The sequence below is a fragment of the Anomalospiza imberbis genome, chromosome 2 (assembly GCF_031753505.1).
Source record: "Anomalospiza imberbis isolate Cuckoo-Finch-1a 21T00152 chromosome 2, ASM3175350v1, whole genome shotgun sequence".
Lineage (NCBI taxonomy): Eukaryota > Metazoa > Chordata > Aves > Passeriformes > Viduidae > Anomalospiza > Anomalospiza imberbis.
Genome location: NC_089682.1, coordinates 10,812,156 through 10,833,867, shown reverse-complemented (window position 1 = coordinate 10,833,867; position 21,712 = coordinate 10,812,156). Strand labels below are relative to the sequence as shown.

The following is a 21,712-nucleotide window of genomic DNA, read 5'->3' as shown; positions in this document are numbered from 1 at the left end:
ATGACAGGCAGCTGTCCTGTTTTAGAAGGTGCCATAAAAAAACAAAAATCCCCAAAATGCCCTCAGACTCATTTCTGTAGCCTTCCACCAGAGGACTGTGCATGATCCACAGTGTTGCAGCAGAGACTGCTTAACTGTCCCCTCCCCGGGGGAGGTACCTGGGCATTCCCACCTGAACATGAACATATTGAACTTTATGTTATGCAGGCTTCCCTCACCGCCAGTGGAGCAAGACTGAGATCATCACTTTGACCAATGGGCATCTAAATAGCAACAACCAAATCTTTTCGCCTGATCCACCGATGGGCATTTTTTTCTTTCCTCTTCACTATCTACTCTTATCCTTTCTTTTCCTTATACATTTTTTTAAGTGATATCTTTACACTTCTATATTGTTTCATTTCTATAGATAATAACCAAAATGGCTACAAACCTCCTTCCCACTGTAATCAAATTGTTCTATAATAAACTTGCCATGTACACACAGACAATTGGTCATTGAGTGTTGTTGTTTCTCTCCAATCTGCCTGAAGGGATCTACTACTAACAAGAATCTCAGTTACCCTGCCTTTAGGAGTGGGTTGTAACAATATCTGACCTAAACCTCCCTTGGCCCTACTTGATGTCATTCTGTGCTTTGTCTCTGGGGGGAAGGGACCAGCCCTCACCTCACTACAGTCTTATTTCAGGGAGTTGTAGAGAGTGATAAGATCTCCCCTCAGCCTCCTTTACCAAAGACAAAGTATATTTTTAACACATAAAAGTCAGTATTTATAACTACTCTTAGAGTATGAAAATGCTGGTTGTAATTTATATATAAATTGAAATGTTTGGCAAATTTGTGCTGCTCTGAACAGGATCTCAATATAGCTTTAGATGAAGTTCCTGGTTTAGATCTAGAATGGATTCTATATCAGCAGATTTACTTGTTTTTGTTCTTAAAGCAGTATATCTTAATATTTACTAGACATATGAGCCCAACACTGCTTGTTTTTTTTTTTTAAGCTCAGAAACAAATTACCCTGGAGTATCTGCCTACAGATTAAACAAACATAAGCCACTGGTGCCAAATTGTTCTTCAGAGGAAAAAGTAAGAGATTATATTTACTGTAAGAACAATAAAATTCTCCAAAAACTATTTACACTTATATATAAATAATGGTTATACCCATATATACACACATATACACAGTTATACAAATACATGAGAAAATAAACACCATACACAGCAAAAGAATTAACAGCCCTACTTACTCGGTTTTGTCTTAGATTTTCTAATAGAAAGAGTATTTTCATGAACTGCCATTTGCCCAGGATTTCTGCAAATCCGACCGACATCAACAGAAAATGCTGATGCTCCTAGATATAGGAGTATTTCTTGTACTAATATATCTATTTATTACAACTCTGGATCTCTTATGGAGTACTGTTATGCAGACAGAAATTCTGGACCCTTCCAATATGTACAGATTTACCATTTGGTTGCACAGGTCATGCAAAAAAGAACCGACTTTACAGCATCACACTTATTGCACTGTTCTTCACTGAGAAGTGTTCATGTTCTTGACTTGAGAGGTCATATCCTCTTCTCAAGCCAAAATAGGTCATCTAAAACCAGCTAATCAAAACATTTGTTTCTGTGAAAATGAATCAGATGTTAATCTATGCTGAGATCCATAGCACTGCAACTATAAAAACTAACTTCCTGTAGTCCTGAAAGCAGAAGCAAAACTTCAAATCTTTCTGAGGCAGTATTCCTCCCTGCTCCAGTCATGGAAATCTGGGAATCCGGCTTCCAGAGTTATACCATAAACCATATAATAAAACCTCTGTCTCTCAACCTGACCAGGTACTCCAGAACCCAAGCTCCCAGCAACAGCTTTCATTTTTCTGGTTTCCTCTCACTTTTACTCATTTGTGAAGTGCATAGCTCAGTGGAGGCATTATGTGATGGTACCCTGAGGATAAACCTGAGAAAGATCCAAGTTTAAATACGTTAATTCTGGCACAGAACAGGCATAACATTCAACCCAATACACCCGAGAGTGAAATTATTGAACTGCATAGTATTTTGAATGAGAAATCAAAAAGATTTCTTGTCTCCTAGAAGAGATAGCAATTGGCAAGATTCCTTTTTCATCTTAAGCATACTGTCAGTTTTATCACCCTTATGAATTGAGCTGCAACTCTTAAAACATTAAAAGTTTTCCTAGTTGTGAAGGAAAGAATTTTTTACTTTGATGACTAATTTAAATACTGATCAGTAGGATAAGGATGTTTTTGACTTTCCAGAAATTCTTTCAGAGATGTTTTATGCAGATATGTACATGCATATTATATATATATATATGTATTTCATATACATGTGTGTGTTTGTCTTTCTATGTGTTTGCATGCACAGAAGGGTTTCTGAGTTCAGAAAAATAAAATTCCATAGGTCTACTTTATTCTAATCAGGAACAATATGCAGTAAAGGAATTTAAAGGTTCATTGCAATTAACAGGACATGCAGGTGTACCTTATAATTTACTTTACCATCTCTTCTTGACCTGCTAGAATGTCACTTCTATTATAAATAACACCCTGCAAGACAAGTGTCATATTATGCAAGACACTAAAACAAAGTGCTCTGTATTAGCTGAACCGGTTAATCAAATTAAAAGTTTTAACTCAATGACTGCTCACACCTTTTGAACAAACTGATTTCTATCACCTCTGGAACAGACACGTCTAGGTGTTTAAATTCATGGTGGCAATGAAAAATTAACACTTAGCTGTTACTTAGGGAGTATGGGCTTTCAAATCCAAGCCTAAACAAACTGGAGTAAGGAACACGAGCCACCAGTTGACTCAGACATGGACAGAGCAAGAGAAAGCAGTTGGGCTATGACTTGCTGGAGAAGCGGTGACTGATGAATAAGATATCATTCCAGCAGCTGGCCCTATGGAGCCAGGCAGATCCATCTCCAGCACAGGTCTTCGAGCTGTTGTATACTAATGCCATATCCTTACAAACCAACCTAAGTTCCCAAAAAAGCTTTTAAGCTCCTTCTCTGTTGGCATAAGTTTTATTTCATTAACCCTGAAATATAATCCATTTTGACTGATGGAAAATTCTCATACTATAGTAGAGAAGCACAGAATTTCATATGCAACTTTTCACCTTCTACACAACTGCTATTCTTAGGCACATTACTTTGCATTTTTCATGGTAAAACAGCAGATTTCTGTTTGCATTTCTAAATTCATAGGGTCCCTTCATTAACTACTCAGAATACACATCTTTTTATAGGAATCTTACATACATTATACTTCTGGAAGCAAATGTATCAATATTCAGTTTTTAATACTAAGTAGTAAATTAATTATTTTTCTTAATTATATTTTGTATATATGATAATTGATAGATTTAGGGATTAGTTTTCCTACCATTATTAAACTGAATTAATAACAAATTCTTATGTTAGTCCACAAAAGACTATCAAAAGATTTTTTTTCCAAACTATCATTAATCCTTAGTTATATTTGTTAACTACTACATAAACATTCATGGCCTATATCAGTAAGCTTGTATTTTCATGTGCAGTGTGAACAAACTACGTGAAATAAATATTGCAGCTCAAGTTTTTTCTCCATAGTCAACAATGTGACAGCAATACCATAGCAACCCATAAATAGTTACAGAAACACATCATATGTTTAGAGTTTGTAACTGCACACGAGTGATGTCGGATTTATTTGGGAGGTGTCAGGTATAGAAATAAAATATACAATCATAAGAATAGGGCAGATCTGCATTTGTGACTCATATTCCCATCTGTAAGTACAATAATATTTTGGTACCTTTTCATGTTTTAACATTCAGGTGTCAATTCTGTATTTATTGTGCTTCTAAAATTAGGAATTAATGTGTTTAGTGGCTGCTAATGAGAATAAAAGGTCACTGAAATGGTAACAAAAATTTAGAGGCAATATTTACTGAAAAAAAAATTTCATTATTTCTCTAAAGAATGGATAAATATGCTTCATAAGGGTAAGGAACTTTAAATAAGTGAAATTAAAATAGCACATGGATTTTAGAAAATGTATTTAGATGTAAATACTAAACAGTAAGAAGTCTAGTTAACGTGTTTGCAAGCACAATACAAATTTATGCCAGTAATCCTTTTCTAGTGATTCATTATGAGAAATCAGAAGAGTAAAAAAAACGAAAATTCAGAAAAATTCAATATGTAGCTAATTATGTGCTGGAAAGAAAAAAATATATTTATTGACATGACTGTCATAAAATATCTTCATCCTAAACCAGTTTTTAAATTGCAACTAGAAGTTAATCACAGCCTTCTATATGCTGAATGTTCAAGTAAAGGAAAACAATCACTTGCAGCTTGTGTGTTATGGAAGAAAAATAATACCTTAGTAAAGATATTGCATTAAAATATCAAAAATTATATTTACTTCATAACAATTAATTTTCGCTTAGAATAGAAAGTTTGTATTTTTGTTTTCAGGAAGGTAATTGGACGTCTTCTGGTAAACAGCCATTGTTCTGTCATTCTTTCCATAATTACTTCAAATTCGCTGGGGTAGAGATCTGAACAGGCAGTCTGCAGGTTCAAACTCATTAAAAGTGTAAATGTATTTGCAGCTAAAATAATGAAAAATGCTCTTCCATTCAACTGAACCCAATTTTAACAAATGTCAGATCGTGATGAATAAAAAACCCCAAACTGATTACTACTGAAACATTGAAGGAATCTATTTCCTGGGCATCTGTTTTCAAAAAAGTTTTAGCAAAAGTGAAAAATAAAAAGACCAACCGCCATTACTGTTACTAGTCTTTCCAGAACCTCATTTATGAGCCATCCCCTTCTCCAGCTCCCATGTGAGATGCTGCTTCTCCTCCTACATACATTCCCTTAGCTATCCCTGCCTGGCCCACAGGTTCCAGAAAGAGCAGCACCAAGCTGCAGCCACAGCCCTGGGGCTTGCTGCAGCCTGTGGCCCTAATGGCAAGCCACCACATCCCTAAATCATCCAAAACTCAGATTTCCCAGTGGCATGTCTCACAGCAGACACAGTGTGATGTGACCTGATGCGTCTCAGGGGATGAAAAGGCAGAGAAAACTTCTGTTGGTGCAGTTTGGAAGATTCAGTATTCAAAATGATTGCTGGAGTATGAAGAGAGAGACACAGACACTTTGTATTTCCCCTCTTTTGTCTGGGCTTAGTAGCATCTATTCAAAGGGCCTTTGTGACTTCCCGTGGTCTCCAAAGTCTCCATTTCAGAACCAACCTGCACTAGAGTACAAACTCCAACTTTTCAAAAACATGCCTTTTGTAGCAAAATGTTAACAAAAATTCAATTAAATTCCCAATTTGCTAACTACCAGTGTATCAGACTTTCAATCAAGTCCCACTTTATTCAACTGCCTGGTCTGTTTCAAAGTTTTCAGTAAGATAAAATGACTAGATGTGCTAAAATTACATTCTCATCTAATTCTTAGCGGGATGGATTAGACTGCAAGATACAGAAACTTTAAACACTCAATTCAAACTTCTACAGCTTTGAAACTCTTAGATAAAGGCAAGTGGAAGATAACATCCTACGCAAACATAACTCAAGCATAACCTCTTGATCTTCAGTTCCAAAGAAAGGAGATTCAAAGTCAATTTTAAGTCTGTGCTTTGCCTGGGATCAGCATTTGACCTTTTAAAACTGAAAACCAGCTCCTTTTTACTAAAGAGCAGTACAAGTTCCTCAAATTGTTTTGAGATTTAGTTTGTTTTCTCGTCTGTTTTTAATTAAGTTGACGTTTTGTGGTCCAAATAATTCTTATTCCTTAAAACTGCCAGTCCATCACTGAGATTAATATTAGCATCTAGTGAACATATGATCAGTTTCAGCAATTTACAGAATATGGTTATGACATGGTTTACAGTTCTTATTATTCAGATGGTTTATTATTTATTCCAAATTATTTATGAAACCTGAATTATCATGGTGAAACTCTTTGAATTATATCCTGTTTAAATCTTCCCTTTTCAAGTCAGCTTGAAACCATGGGGTTCATGGTGGTTACAGGAAATATTTTGAATTTACAGGGTATTTATCAATGCAGTGATAGTATTACAAATAAATCATAGACCATTTAACCATACAACCTCAGGAAAACTGACAAAGCAATTTTGGAGAATATTTCCTCTCCTACCCAAAATATAATCAATGCACCAGAATATGAAAAATATCCAAGTGTTTCAGAAAAGCCCAACAGAGAGCCTTCAGCAGTGGGAACAGGAGATGGTGGTTAAGGGGAACATGGAAGACCGTCCATTTTCTTTATTCCATTCACCTCATACTCTCCCAGGATCCACAGACACTAGGCTAAGAATTCTATAGGGTTGAGTTGTGACATTTTCCTCCATAACCTTCTGTGGCCAGCACATCTCAGACATTCAGAAACCATAATGAAAATCTAAAATCCATTTTACCATCTCTTACACTTCCAGCAAGTAATCTTTCCTTCTAGGTACTGAGGAATTAGGTCAATAACATTTTGTTCCACTTTCAGTTTACCCATCAGTTCAACTTTGTAAAACTCACCCTCCTGAGATTTCTCTCCAGACTGAACATCCCTACCTTCTTAGTCATCCCTCAAAGTACAGCCACTCCAAACCTTGGCTCATTTCATCTGCGTCCCCTCATGAATACTTTCTGCATGCCCTTTATATCCTTAGACATGCACAGAGATCTGCACACAGTAACCAACATGAGTACACCACAGTATTTGATCTCACCAAAACAGCATATTTTTTTGTTTGTAATACCCTTCTGATGCAGCCTAAAACACTACAGCTTTTTCTTTTGCTGCCAGCCCATCTTGTGCCTGTAAACACTTTCAGCAACAAGTTCAGGATTGCTTTCTGGAGCTATAACAAGCTCAGCATCATTTAAGTATGGGATAGTCTAGTATGGGATAGTCTGTTTGTCTGAAATACTCCTTGCCTCACATTTGTCTCTGATTGAGATCATCTGCCACTTGTTGCCCATCTGTTCAGTTTTGGAGTTCCCACTATCAACTCAGCCTTTGACTACCTGAGGCATAATGTCATCAGCATTCTTGGAAATGTCACCATACACCTCATGTCTCCAACAAATTTCTCACATTCATGCACCTTCTAAAAATATCTGTAACACTTTCTGTTACTCCTGTAATTGCTTCCCTCCTCCCCTCAGCCCTGACTGATCTTTGAAATCAGCTTGAAGAATACATCTAGAATGGACTGCCAATGTCCTACATAAAAGTTCAAAGCTTCATGTAAAATTGTCCAGGATTATCAAAATCAATTTCTTTCATTTGGGTAAGCAAATAGCACAAAACAGAGCTTACAATATATAAAGTTTCCTTGCCAAATAATGCTTAGCAGCATTACACTTGAATCTGAAACCACTAACAGATTTCATTTCTGGAATCCATTCAATTGCTAATTTCTGCCACTTTATCTTGAGATTTACTGAGCAAAAAAATGTAATAGGAAACAAAATTTCAATTGATCACTACTTTCAGTTCCTGAAAATTAACTTTAAAGCAGAGCATAATGTATTAACTACGAAGAATAAAACTTGAAACCTATTAAATTTTAGAATCAGTTTTCTGATTTGCAGAAGGCTCTAAATGTTAATATCTATTTTATTTTTCTTTGAAATTATTATATGAAAGTGCATTATATCAGATGTGCTCTCCCTTCAGTATCACCTTCATTCAATCGGGTTTTAAAATGTTCCTTCCATTTTCTCATTCTCAAAATTGACTTGAAAAACATCTTAGAATCTCCTTCATAATAATAACAACATTCTTTTAACTGTGTAAATTTAATTTTTAGGAAACATAGACAAAAATAAAAGGACTATTAAAATTTATGTGAGTCACTATACAAGCATTCTGATTTTATAGATGCTTTTTTTAAAAATAGTCTCTTCAAGCCATTCTGAAAAAGAGAAATCAAAATATGTCAAGTGACCTATATTTATTGTAATTTATATTTTACTGATAAACTTAAATGAATTTGACATAGTACCAGCACATGCATTGGGCAATGCCATGACTATGGACTGTATATAAAGGCCACTTCCTTCAGCTTTTGTTTGCCTCATGCTTGATCTTAAGGATAAATTAAAGTGTTTTGGGTGACATGGGTTTCAAGTCTTAAAAAGAGAGAATCTGACTGTACTCAAAACCAAATTAGGACAAATAATGAAAAACTAAAAGATGTTAAAGCCTAAGAGTTATGCAAATCCCATGGCACCATGGCTATATAAAGACTGTGCAGCTGATAAGCCTATGGTCTTTTCATGCCCAGGTTCATCAATAATTGAGACCTATTTAGAACACACCATTTTTCCTGTCAGTTAGGTTTCTTTCCTTTGAAAATCCACTCTAGAAGAGTAAAAAGAAGAAAACAAAACAAAACACCACATGTGTGGTGGCAGAAGTTAGGGTAGGATGTGTTTCCAAGACCTGGGAGCAAAAAGCATTCCCTGACTCTGACACAGCCAAGAAGACTGCGAGGTGAATAGAAGCATTCTGATGCACGAGTCTCATTAAGGTACACCAGGAACATTTCTATCAGGGTAATACAACACTACCTGTATTCCTCCTGGTGCAATGCTATTATTCATGCAAAGTTCACTAACTGAGGTCTCTGCAATCATTTTCCTCTAAATTACACAAGCTGTCATTCCAGAGGAAAACAAACCAATTGGTCAACATACTAAACAGAACAAAAGGAGGAATATATGTGCAAGTGTTTATTTAAGAACCTTCATCTAGGGAACATAACTGGATTATTCCCACTTAACAAATCCTCGGCTTCCTTAAAATGTAGAATGTGCCAAGAAATTCCATGCAATATTCTAACACTGCACTGAGCCAAAAGAACATTCAGTTAGACATTTCTACCGATATATGAAGGGACGAACCATAACAATCTTAACCAGAACAGGAATATATTTTATATTCTCAGACAATGCTCAACCACCAATTTCTTTCTTCTGTGTTGCCAAAGCAGATTACAGGGCTGTTAAAATGATGTGCTATTATTTTATAAGTGTTTGCACTTACATAACAAGTTAATGCTTGGAAACACAGATGGGTTTCCAATGTTCAAAAGAACAGCTTTTTATGTGACAAATAAAGGCCAAGGACTACCTTGTGTAACAAATAACAGTACCATCAACACCTGGAAATAGTTATTTCCACATCTCTAAGTGACATCCCTAAGTGACACATCTACATGTATTCTAAATACCACTGGGAAAGCTTACAGCACCTTTCAATACCGAAAGGGGAACTACAGGAAGGCTGAAAAGGGACTTTTCCCAGGGGCGTGTAGTGATAGGACAAAGGAGAATTGCCTTAAGATAAAAGAGTGCTTAGATTAGATATTAAGAAGAAATTATTTCTTCTGGGTTGTGAGGCACTGATACAGGTTGTCCAGAGAGATTGTGGAGTTCAAATCCCTGGAAGTTTTCAAAGCCAGGCTGGATGAGACTCTGAAAAACCTATGTAGTAGAGGTTTCATTGACTATGCCAGGGGGTTGGAGCTCAATGAACTTTAAATTCCCATCCAGCCTCAACCATTCTGTGATTCTATGGTGAGTCAATCACTTCCTTGGCCAGCCTGTTCCTACAACTGACATGTTTCAAGTGAAACTTTAATCATGATTAGTCTCAGTAATAACCCTTCAGGACACTCCCTTTTTGATGCTAATAAACATTTTCACAGCTTTTTCACTCCAGTGGCTCTGAACAGAAAAATGATACATGACACATCAGAAATAAAAAAACTTTTTGCACACTACCACTTCTTGTACATCTCCAGCACTGATTAATATATCTCTATAAGGAATATTCTGGGATTAAAAAAAAAAAAAACATGCATGAAGTAAACTCTACCTGTATTTTCTACTGTATTTTAAAGCTGAATGGCATATCCAGTTAGGCCTAGCATCTAGGTTAAGAACATGGTCTTTAATAAAAACTATCTTAACAGCAACATGTTTTTTTTACATGGGAAATTCTCTTTTTAAAAGTATAAAACTATTTTTTTATTATCTGTAACTCAAACACTCTAGCTTTCTAGCATGAGAAAAACAAATTTATCTAAAAGTGATCATAAATAATATTAGATTTATAAACCCATTTTTTAATCCAGCCTATGAAATATAGATGTCAATGGCATTGATTTTGATAGATGAAATAGATTAGGATTATCTTTTTAACTCAACCAAGATATTGTTAGTATTACAGAGATGTGATTTAATGACATACAATCAAACAGAAAGATTATAAACCAGTTGTAAATTTTGTACCATTCTACTTAAAATTAAGAAGTTATAGAGGCTTATTTAGTTCTTTTAAACATTAGGATTTAAAAGATAAAAATATGGAGTCTGGAAGGGAGTGGTGGTCACTGACAGGAGTAGGTAGAAAAGAATTTTGAAAATTATAATGTATGAACAATTTATAAGATGTAAAATTTAATTGCTGATAATTCCTTTTATACTAGAAAACTATAGATGTTGAGAGGTACTTTGAAATTTCAAGCCAGAATCAAATCTAAAATAACTAAAAATAATTTCACAATATTTTTACCATCTTTTAACTTACCTCTTTTTTTTCTCTACCAACTGTCTGCAGATCTCCTTCCACCGGTTATTCAAACTTTCCAGCTGTTCCTTCAGCACCTTGGCATCTGCCTTTGATGACTGCTCAATAATCTCTTCACCAGTTGCATTCAATGTTTTGACAACAGTTTGCTGCTGCCCAATGCCATCCTGAAGCTCCTGCAAAATACCCAACACATTCACATCTTCATAAGGAAGTTAAATATTAAAAAAAAATGCTTCATCACATACTGGAAAGATGGAAAGAGGTGAAAATTTTTGCTCTTCTCTGAATTTCAAATGAAAAATCTAAAATGAATAGACGTAAGGACATCGCTGCAGCCTTTTACCCCCTGCAGTATTGCTGTCTACTAGAGAGCATTACAGTAATACTCTGCACATCAGTTAGTAAGTAACAGTTGTGAACAAATGTACTTCTACACACCCAAAGGTATATATCACATTTAAGAGTCCACAAAGCATTGTAAGGTTTAAACTACAAAATGTGCTAAGTTCCTAATAGCTAGAATCTCAAATAAACAATGTCAGGAAAGCAGAGACTGCGAAACTTCTGATTCCATTAAAGAACACCTTTTTCTCCAATTGTGAGAAGCCTAATAACTCATGTGGGTTTTGGTTTGGTTTTGATTGCTCTTTGGTTTTTGGTTCTGCTTTGGGTATGGTGTTTTTTTTTTTTTTTTTTTTTGGCAGGGGGAGGTTGGTTTTGTTGTTGTTGTTGCTGTTGTTTTTTAGGTTTGGTTGGGAGTTTGGTGTTTGTTGGTTGGTTAGGTTCTTTTTTTTTTTTTAAACAGGACTAGGGGGAACTATACTTCTAAGAAAAAGTATTGTTTCTACTTACACACAGAATTAAAAACTATGAAAAGATAACCAATATGGGCCATTCCCAAGTTTTACTAAATGCATTGGGATACATTTTTCTGCATCTTTTATGATAAAATAAAATCATTTTTCTTGCAGAATTCCTGTAGCTACCTTACTTCATGTTTAAAACCAACACAATTCAGAATCTGTGGCTTAGATTGTAACACTGTATGCCTGTTGAATCAAGTTCATATTTATAAATAATCAATATTTTCATATTTTTATTCATCAATAGAGCATGAGTATTTTTCCCTTGAATTAATCAGAACATATAAACAAAAAAGTGTAGAATAATTTTTAACAGTTTACTGCTAAAATAAGCAGGAACTGAAATAACATCAACAGTCAACACTGTGATATTCATGCTTATGATAGATTTTCACAGCCTCAGGAAGTGTGTCTGAATCCTATCTACATACAAAGGCTTTCAAGTAAAATGCTGAATCTAGTTTTTCCGGAGGAAACCAAATACTTCAGTATACCATACTCCAGAATAAAATTATATGTTTGCTTTCTAAATGCATAGCAAGTCAGAAAACCTGCATATTAACATTAAATAAAATTTGTCCATGAAACAGTTAAAACTGGCAGGATACAACTTTCCAGGAATGTAAAAGATGAAGATAGCTACTCCTTATGCTTTTTTAAATATATATCTTTGGTCGCGAGGTTATAATTGAAGTTCACAAACCGAACCACTCTGGAAGTTTACTTGTTCTAACACGATCAAACTCAGTTGCCCACTACTAATTCATTAAATTGCATTGAGTCAGTTGAATGCTCTGTCTCAGCTTTTGCACAGATTTTACAGGGACAGCTTGAACACCAACACCAGCACAGCCTGGGGCACAGGGGTCAATGTCAGCAGGTTGCTGTGGTATTTGCCCACAGTCCTGGACAAGGGATTGTAGCTGAAGCAGAGATTTACGCTGTTGAGATTGAGCTTATTTTTACTATACTGTCTGTTTTATTTTATCACAATTTCTTTTAGGTTGTCACAGGACACACAAACACCATGCCCAAATTATTCCTTAGATTCCTCTGAGTAAAAACTGTTCTGCTGATGGGGTTTTTCTTTCAAACTATTTTGAAGCCTCACAGTTTGAGAATAAGTAGCTGTGATGAGCATAACGTGGCAGTAATCTGCATCCCGTTTGATTATGTTTTCATAGAATAAGAAACGTTTTTCTGCAGGATCCTTACAAGCTACGTGACAGTCCAGTCACATTGCCTCAAGCTCCCTGCTGCCCCACAGTGTCCCAGCATACTTTGCTTTGCTCGTGGAATGTGTGAGGTTTTTAAGGTACCTTTGTAGCAGAAACTACAAGATTATCTAAGAGCCAAAATAGACACATAAAAGCCTCCTTACTTTGAGATACAAGATCTTATTTTCTTTCTGGGATGCACATTAATACGATAATAAACCCAACTTTTCACTATTATTTTCAGGTACATAATTTCACTGTTAGAAAAAAATAGCAACAATGGCTAGGTTGTTTGTCTAAATGCAAATATTTTCTACTCTTGCAAGTCCACTACCTACTTCCCTTTTGGTAATGCCCAGCTTAAAAGAAGTACCTAGTTTTTGCACATATTCACTGTATTTCACATTGATTTTAGCACTAGAGCCTTTGAATTGCACAGTAGGGAGCAGGTAAATCAGAACAATGTATAGTTTGAGAAAGAAAATATTAGAGTAAGTGGCTTATTTCCAAGCAAGGCACTTGAGACCTTTGTGCTACTGCACGCATCTGTGTGAAATTAAGATCCATACCACTTACTAAAAAACTACTCAGAACAAAACTTCTACTTATATGCAGAGGCCCATTCATTTGGAACAGGAGATCAAAGCAAGAACAGAGAAGGGAAAGTCTACTTCTAGAATCAGGAGGCTTTAGAAGCAAAATTTGTAGAAATTACTTGTTATTTATGAATCCACTTCTCTAAATGACAGAAACAACAACCAGTTAGTAAAGTACTGTACAGTGAAATGCTTAGTGAAAGCTCATTCGAGTATGCTGAGGCTTTTTCCTGTACTCACAGCATCTTAAAATTAGGTTTTCTCTCTCCCCCAGCATACACAAACATCAAAGAGCAACTAGTACATGATTTCCAAACTTATTTCAATTGACACAGAGTTAAACGAAGGAATTTTCTCATTTATCCTCTGACATATTATGTAAGAGGCCTCACTTACAAAGTAAAAAAGAAAATGGCTAGCTCAATGGCAGGGGTGGTCTTAGAACTTAAGATCCCTAATGCTGGAATGGGAACAGGACGTGTGGGAAGGAGAAGTGTGAACTCCCACCGGAACATGAGAGAAGCCTTCTGGCCATCGGCATTTCAGATCACCTAAAGAATTCAATCTGAGATGTCTTTTTTTCAAGTATTCTAAGCATTTAACACTTTTCACATGATTAAATAGAAACACATGTGCTGATGAAGTTCTCCTGGATTCCACAGCCATGAAAAATATTTTTTTTTGGTAATAGATACTTCACAAAGCACAGCCTCCCATGATGGCATTAACATTTTTTAAAAAGTATTTTTTATGAAGAGAACAAAAGTTTTTAACTGTTTTATTCAAAGCCAAATTTTCACATACTCATTCCAGAGTTATTACCACAAAGATGCTTTTCACAACTTAGATTAGTATCCAAAGTTGGCCAGCAGCTAGTTTCCTATTAACATCCCCTCCATCCTTGCCACCCACCGGCCTGACAGCAAAGTGCTGGGAGCCCGCACAGCTTTGCCTCCCGTGGCCTTATGGTTTATGATTCTTCAGACGGAATATTGGCTGTGAATGTTTCAGGCACCTTCACTTGAACTTCCACCTCTTCACATGGAAATGACAAAGCAAAAGGGCACACTGCTTTTGGATTCCCACCTTGCTCAGAAGGCCACTGGAGATACTTACACTTGCAGTTATAGAGTTTCTAGTCATTTTACAAACACAGTGAGCCAACAAATTTAATTAAAAATTGTATTTTTATGTGTCTCTGGAAACATTAAAGGTCAGGTTGGACAGGGCTTTGAGCGACCTGCTCTAGTGGAAGATGTCTCTGCTCATTGCAGGGACATTAGGCTAGATGATCCTTAAAGGTCCCTTCCAACACAAAATGTTCCATGTTCTACATTCCCACACACAGAACTAATCACAGTTTTGAGTAAGATACTTTTATGCATTATTTGTTTAAAACATGTTGCATTTTAAGCTACTAAGAGAAGCAGAAGCTATTAGAAATACTGACCACTTAAATTTTTCTTTCTTGTGATTCCCAAGTATAAGCAGGAAACGGCCAACCATTAAATTAAGGTTTAAATAATCTCTCAAATTAGAAATTGCAGAAACAGTCTATTAAAAGATTTCTACTTCTCCTACAGAGGGTTTTACACTTTGATAATGATTTCAATTCATTTAGGATAATAACAAAACTTTCATATGATGCATATTTGATTTCAACACTTTCTTTTTATTTTCCAAGATTTAAATAAAATGAAGAATTATACACACTCCTTCAGAAAATTTCCAAGTGGAACAGAAAAAGCAAACCAAATGTGGGATAAGCACAGGGCAAAATTTTCACCAAAGTCAAAAGAGCTGTCTCTGCAATAGCAGGGGACTTGCCCACGATCAGCCTGAAAACCCTGACCTAGTTCACCGCTGGTATTAAATTTAGTTTTCATATGTAATTTCTAGAAATAACTGCCTAATGGCAACACAAGAACTTCTGCTTTATGATATATGTATAATTAAACATAAGAACAAAAGGAAATGAAGAAAAAAAGGAAAAAGTGGAAAGGTAAATTTTCAAAGGGGTTAACTTGACACTTACAGCATTGCTTCTAATGCCCCCAAATGTATGTAGAACAATATTTCATTTGTACTTCCAAACACTCACAGGTTTCTGCATCAATACTATCATATTGTAATAAAGCCTGTAAAGCTTTCTTAAGATAATTATTAAACAAATCACAGCTGCTTGTGGCTGAGTTGATGAAATTGTTTGTAACACCATCATCCTTTAGGAAATACTTTCCAACTATACTGTGTGATGCTTTCCTAAGAAAATTACTGGTCTGAGAGACCCTAAATCTACAGGCATTCCTTGTACCAACTTGGCAAGAGCTTTCTGTTTATACCCTAAATACAAGGTCAGAATCCCCCAAAAGGAAGAGAGAACAAGGGTATAATGAAGTGCCTGGTGACTGGAAGTGATCTTAAAGATCAACCAGTTCCAACCCCTTGGCATGGGTAGTGACACCCTGCCCTAGACCAGGTTGCTCAAATCCCCATCCAACCTGGCCTTGAAATCTTCCAGGATGGAGCATCCACAGCTTCTCTGGGTAACCTGTTCCAGTGCCTCACCACCTTCACAGTATAGAATTTCCTTCTAATACCAAATCTCAACCTACTATGAGTTTGAAGCCATCCCCACATCACTATATACTGTTGGAAAAATGTCACTATATACTGTTGGAAAAAATCCCTCTCCAGCTCTCTTATAAGTTCCCTTCAGGTACTGAAAGGCCACAATAATGGCACTCTGGAGCCTTCTGCTCTCCAGGCTGAACAATCCCAAATCCCTCAGCCTTTCTGAGGGAATACCTAACAGTAAAATATGTCTGTCTTCCCTCTCATCTAATTTCCTTCCCATGCTGCTTTTCCTTTTATTATTTTCACTTGAATTTTTCAGGGATTCTATTATGCATTTTCATTTTACTTCTTCCTTTATATTTTTTTAACCCTCTGCTTATCAGTCCTGTGGACTGCCTTCTCCTAACTACAGCTGAAGACTGTGGATTTAGATTAACCAAAAAATGATTTACAGGTGGTCTTAGAGCTAGTCCTATTCACAAGCTTGCTGCAAATCCCTGCAAATCACTGCAAAGATAAATACTTTGTGTTTTGAGAGTTTCCATCCTTATACTTTTGGACTTCTACACATTTAAGTTTGCTTTCAAATTTATACAACTATTTTTCTTTTAATATTCTTTTCATAATACATTTATTTTTAAGGAACCGAATCATTGAAGGAGCCAAAGGAACTTTCTCCTGGATATGGACAAGCAGTATATGGCTTTGAAGTCAGGTTAACAGCACCCACAATGATGCTCAGATTAATGGCATCTAAGGGTTACACTGCACAGATTTCTACACAACTGTGCACAAGGACTTTGGACACACTTTCAAGTATCAAAGTCCAGTAAAGAACACTTTAGAATATCTAAAGATACCTTTACTTGGGCCAGGTTGATGCTTGTGGACCATCTTGTAACACACATGTTTCAAAAGCAGGAAGGTACCCCTGTTGATTCAGGGTATTTTACCTAAATAATAAAATGAATGTGAACAATATGCTCACTAAAATGGTTTCTTACTGATATTTGATTCTCTTCTTAAAGCTCTGATTGTGCTTCCTTTTTTGTTTTGACTGCTTCCCGTAGCTTTAACTTGTCATGAACAAATAAAACTAACAAAACTCATAATTTGTTAAATCCTATCTTATAATATCCAGTTTTATTTAGTGCATAAAATATGTAAATATAAAAAGTGTCTTAGTTTAAGACAATTAAATGGGGCAGAGACATAGAAGTAAGTTACCTTCCCTTAGTTTTCAGCCTCTACTGGATAAGCAGTATATTAATATAAAAAGTTATGGTGTTTTGGGTTTTCAAGCCTTTTAAACAGAAACATCTGTAGTTTTTTCATCTTTTCTAATGGATTCTTGTTAACTGTTCGAGATCTATATTGTGATAGTAATCCTATATATTTGTTTAATCAACCATCACCAATATTATGAAGAGTTAATTACAGTATATGCTGGTTTTCCCCAAGGAACCAGGATTAAACCTTTTGTAGACAAAGAGAAGTAACTCACAGAACTGATTAAAAAATTCACCAAGCAATTTCAAATACATTACATCATCATATTTCTAATTGCCACCTTTTATCCTGATGGCTTTCACAATGCTCATGACAACTGATTAAGCAATATGAAAAAAAGAAATTCTTTGTTCAGATAGATTCATAATAGAAATTAAAACACATACAAAAAAGAAAAATAATTGAGTAGATGAGGATTTTTAGTAAATTCTTTTAAAGTTTGATTTCTTTTCCCATATTATGCAAATTAAAGATTCATCAGAAGCTTTACAAATGTACATAAGAGGGTACCTGAATGGAACAAATTTGCTTTATTTGTTATTTCTCAGTTAATTCAACCATATATCACATGGCTCTTCTGCAACCTCATTTCCACTTGTCATTGACAGAAATAGCATTTTCCTGATAAACTTAATCAGAAACTATTCTATGAGCAATCTTGGAAATACTTTCCTCTTTTGTTTGTGGTAGACAAATGTACTTAACAATAATTTATTGTTATGGAAAAAGCCCTGCAGCAACATGAAAAAACACCACAAACAAACTAATTCCTGTCAGAAAAAATGAATGTTCGCAAAATGATTTTAGAGAAAAAAAAATGTATTGCCTCTTCTTCATGCAGTGTAAGGTACAGATCCAAAAACACTCAAAGGTACTATGCATCACTTTAAGAAAACTGTAGTCCTAAATTCAACATTTGTGTTCTAATCTTCAGCCATTTACATAAATTTATCTTCTGCTTTAGATCACATAAAACCATAAGGTTGACATAACAATGTCTACTCAGATGCAACAATATAAATCAAAGAACTGTAGAAACATCTGGTGGAAAACAATCCCCAAAACAATTTGCTAGTATTTGGTTACCAGAATGAATTTACCCATTAAGAGTAAGTATCTCTGTTCAATATCCTATTAGAAATAAGGAAGAAATTAATTTTCTAGGCAGTTAAACCCCAGTGATTTAATCTGGAGACACATTACTGGCACTTTGTTAAGATTAAAACAATCAAAGAGTATACAATGTTTCCTAGCTGTTTTGTGACAAACAGCTATGAAATGTTTGTTGATTGGTGTGTGCATTATTTTGGTTATTGTATTATTATTATTATGAATGATGGAAATTCAGGACAACTGGTGGAGATGGAAAAGGTGAAAAACAGTGAGAAAAAGTCAGTGTTTGCTAAGGAGTTGGCAATAATTTAAAGAAAAATGTTTTCTTGTTAGCATGAATTATAGGAACTATAATGACTTGAATATTACTACCAACTCTGCTCAACAACAGCATTTGAAAGATGTGAGAGTAGGCTCTGGGCAGATTCTCCCTATAAAGCAGACACGGGTTTATGTTGTCTGCATTTCTGGTCTTGTGTATCAGCTGTACATGAGAAACCAAAGGAAAATTACTGCAGACCTGTTTTCTGAACATACAATAAATACTGTAAAATAAAAAGTAGATTTCATTCTCACTTTGAAAAAAATTATAAAAAGAATTATTTGGGGGTTAAGCCACAGTTTATATAAAAAGCTTATAAAGCATATAAATATTTTTCTTGATTTGCTATGCAAATTGCTTTGTTGGAGAGCCTTGGGAAACTACTATTCCATCCTGCTGTCTGTATTACCTTTTTTTTTTTTTTTTCCCTATAGTTTGGTGCTGTTTAGTTAGGAAGACATGTGGGCCAGTATTTCCCCAGATGTATTTTATACTATCCATGACAGATAGTAGAGATAAAGAAAGTTGACTACACCACAGTTGTATATTTTAACAAAATAAATGGAGATATACAACTTCTTATACTCTGCCAAAAGCTTCTAAATCAGCAAAACTTTCAGATCTATTTGAAAGTTTTAATCCCTTCCAGACTTTATCCCTTGACTGTGCCTTTTGTCTCTAGAAAGGGAGAAAACCATCTTTAGAAGACAAGTCATAAAAGTGGAAATTTCATTATTTTACCTACACAAATACTTTAGTCTATGCTGCTGGCCTTTAAAAATCAATAGTCTACTATGGCTTAGTAACTTCACACTTCAGGTTGCTACAGTAATTCCAGATTCTTGCCATTGCTACCTGTACTGCTATCAAATATAATTCCAAATTCATCTCGAGTTCATCTCCAAGATGGACCTGCTGCTGGCCAAGGCTGAACCATCACTGGAAGAACCTCTGGGTTAATATGGTTAAGAAGGGGAATGAAATCCTGTGTAATTGAAGTGAGAGGGAGGAGTGAGAATATGTGAGAGAAACAGCCCTGCAGACACCAAGGTCAGTGCAGGAGGAGGGGCAGGAGCTGCTCCAGGTGCCAGAGCTGAGGTTCCACTGCAGCCCATGGTGCAGACCATGATGAGGCAGATGTGCCCCTGCAGCCCTTGGAGGATCCCACTCCAGAGCAGGAGGATGCCCCAAAAAAGGCTGTGGTCTGTTGGGAAGTCTGTGCTGGAGCAGGATCCTCGCAGGACTGGTGGCCCGTGGCGACCGTGGAGACAGGAACCCATGCTGGAGCAGGCTGGCTGGCAGCATGTGTGTCTCCATGCTGGAGCCATCTGTTCCCAAGGTGTACACTGTGGGAATGTCCCCACCCTTGGGCAGGGAAAGGCTGTGAGAAGTCCTCCCTCTGTGGAGGAAGGAGCAGTAGAGACAACATGTGATGCACTAATCAGAGCCCCAATTCCCCATCCACTTGTATCACAGCAGGTGGAGATTTAGAGAACTCAGGAGTGCAGAAAAGCCTAGGCAAGAGGGAGGGGTGGAGGGAAGGTGTTTTAAGATTTGGGTTTGCTTCTCATTGCCCAGCTCTGATTCAATTGGTAATAAATACATTTCTTTCCTCAAGCTGAGTCTGTTTTGCCCATGATGGCAACTGGTGAGTGATGTCTCCCAGTACTTATCTTGACCCATGAGCCTTTCATTGTATTTTCTTCCCCCCGTCCACCTGAGGAGGGGAGTGACAGAGTAGCTTTGCTGGCTAGCTAGTGTCCAACCAGGGTCAACTCACCACAAAAACACTCTGTGGCTTATAAGGATTGAAAAAAATTATATATTACTGCTTCAGGTGAGAGCTGACCTTGGCAATTTAAAAATCTTAAAAACTATTTAGATAAACAGTGTTGTGTTCAAATGCTGATAGTTTGCAATCGTACTAAATCCTTGTTTTTTTTAATAAAGCTATTCACCAGATTAATAATAATAATAATAAAAAAGAACATCACTTTCCCATTTTTTCCAGTGAGATGTAATTGTTAAAATGAGCCATATCTCTTTAAATTCATATTTCTTGTCTCTTTCTAATGTGACACAAAATAGTGATGAAAGTCATTTTGCTATCGGATGTAAAGCACACGACCAGAGGTTTCTAGCCCACATTACACAGTTGCTTCTTTTTAGTATATTAATTCAATTTAATTTTAGAACTGATTTAGAAATACTGCAGGGAGAAAAAGAGACTTTTTTTCCTGCAAAAACACTACTGCTACTGCATGATAACTATAATGCTTCAGGTTAAACACATAAAATTCAACTCTGAGTCCAAAAACCTACACACTTAGTTTGCAGCATACACCACTGAATGCCACTTTAATATATTAATTTCCATATTGATATAGCATCAAAATGTGAGGACAATACTCAAACAACTTTTTAATTTACCTCTACACAGAACAGAATATGCCCTAATTTGATACCATGTTTATCAGTAATAGTGATGGATTTATCTTAATATTACAATATTTTTAGCTAAATAAGTGATTTTAATCCAACTCAATGTGAATGCCGTTCTTCATTTTTTTCTGTTATATTTAAACCAATTTATTTTTCTTCTTTTAAATTAAAAACAGACAGTTGGAACACCTTTATGATTTCACAGATTTTCCTGATTTTTACAGAACTATCCAGGCCCTTGCATAACCCAAGTTATTTCCTATATACCTTCTGTGCATCAAAACCTAGAAAACTTCAATTTGCTTTCCTATGGAATCTATACATGGGAAAGTGTTATCTCTATTCATTAACTCAACAGCACTGGAATAAATATATGTGCCTCGGCATCCTGTTTTCTTTTCAAACATTATATTTAAGCTGTACATATTCTTTCTTTTGAAATTTATAGATTGTTATTTGTCAGTGCTTCCAGATATGGAAAAACCCAACCCATTACATTAAAGTAGCAGATTGGAAATATTGAACAAGCTATACATATTGACTCTCTAGTATAGGTCATTAATAGCCTTCCTTTAAGATAAGTTACTGCAGATACCTCCACCTTCAAGTATTTGAATAA

General features: G+C 35.8%; 1 protein-coding gene across 14 annotated transcripts in view; it reads right to left on the bottom strand.

The window, feature by feature from the left end:
- The window catches only part of DMD (dystrophin), a 1,045,484-nt gene that overhangs the window by 378,592 nt on the left and 645,180 nt on the right, over positions 1–21,712 (bottom strand). For all 14 annotated transcript variants that reach the window (XM_068179791.1, XM_068179794.1, XM_068179795.1 and 11 more), the window contains one exon: positions 10,671–10,846. In XM_068179791.1, the coding sequence (XP_068035892.1) occupies positions 10,671–10,846 (176 nt within the window). The remainder of the gene's footprint in view (positions 1–10,670; positions 10,847–21,712) is intronic.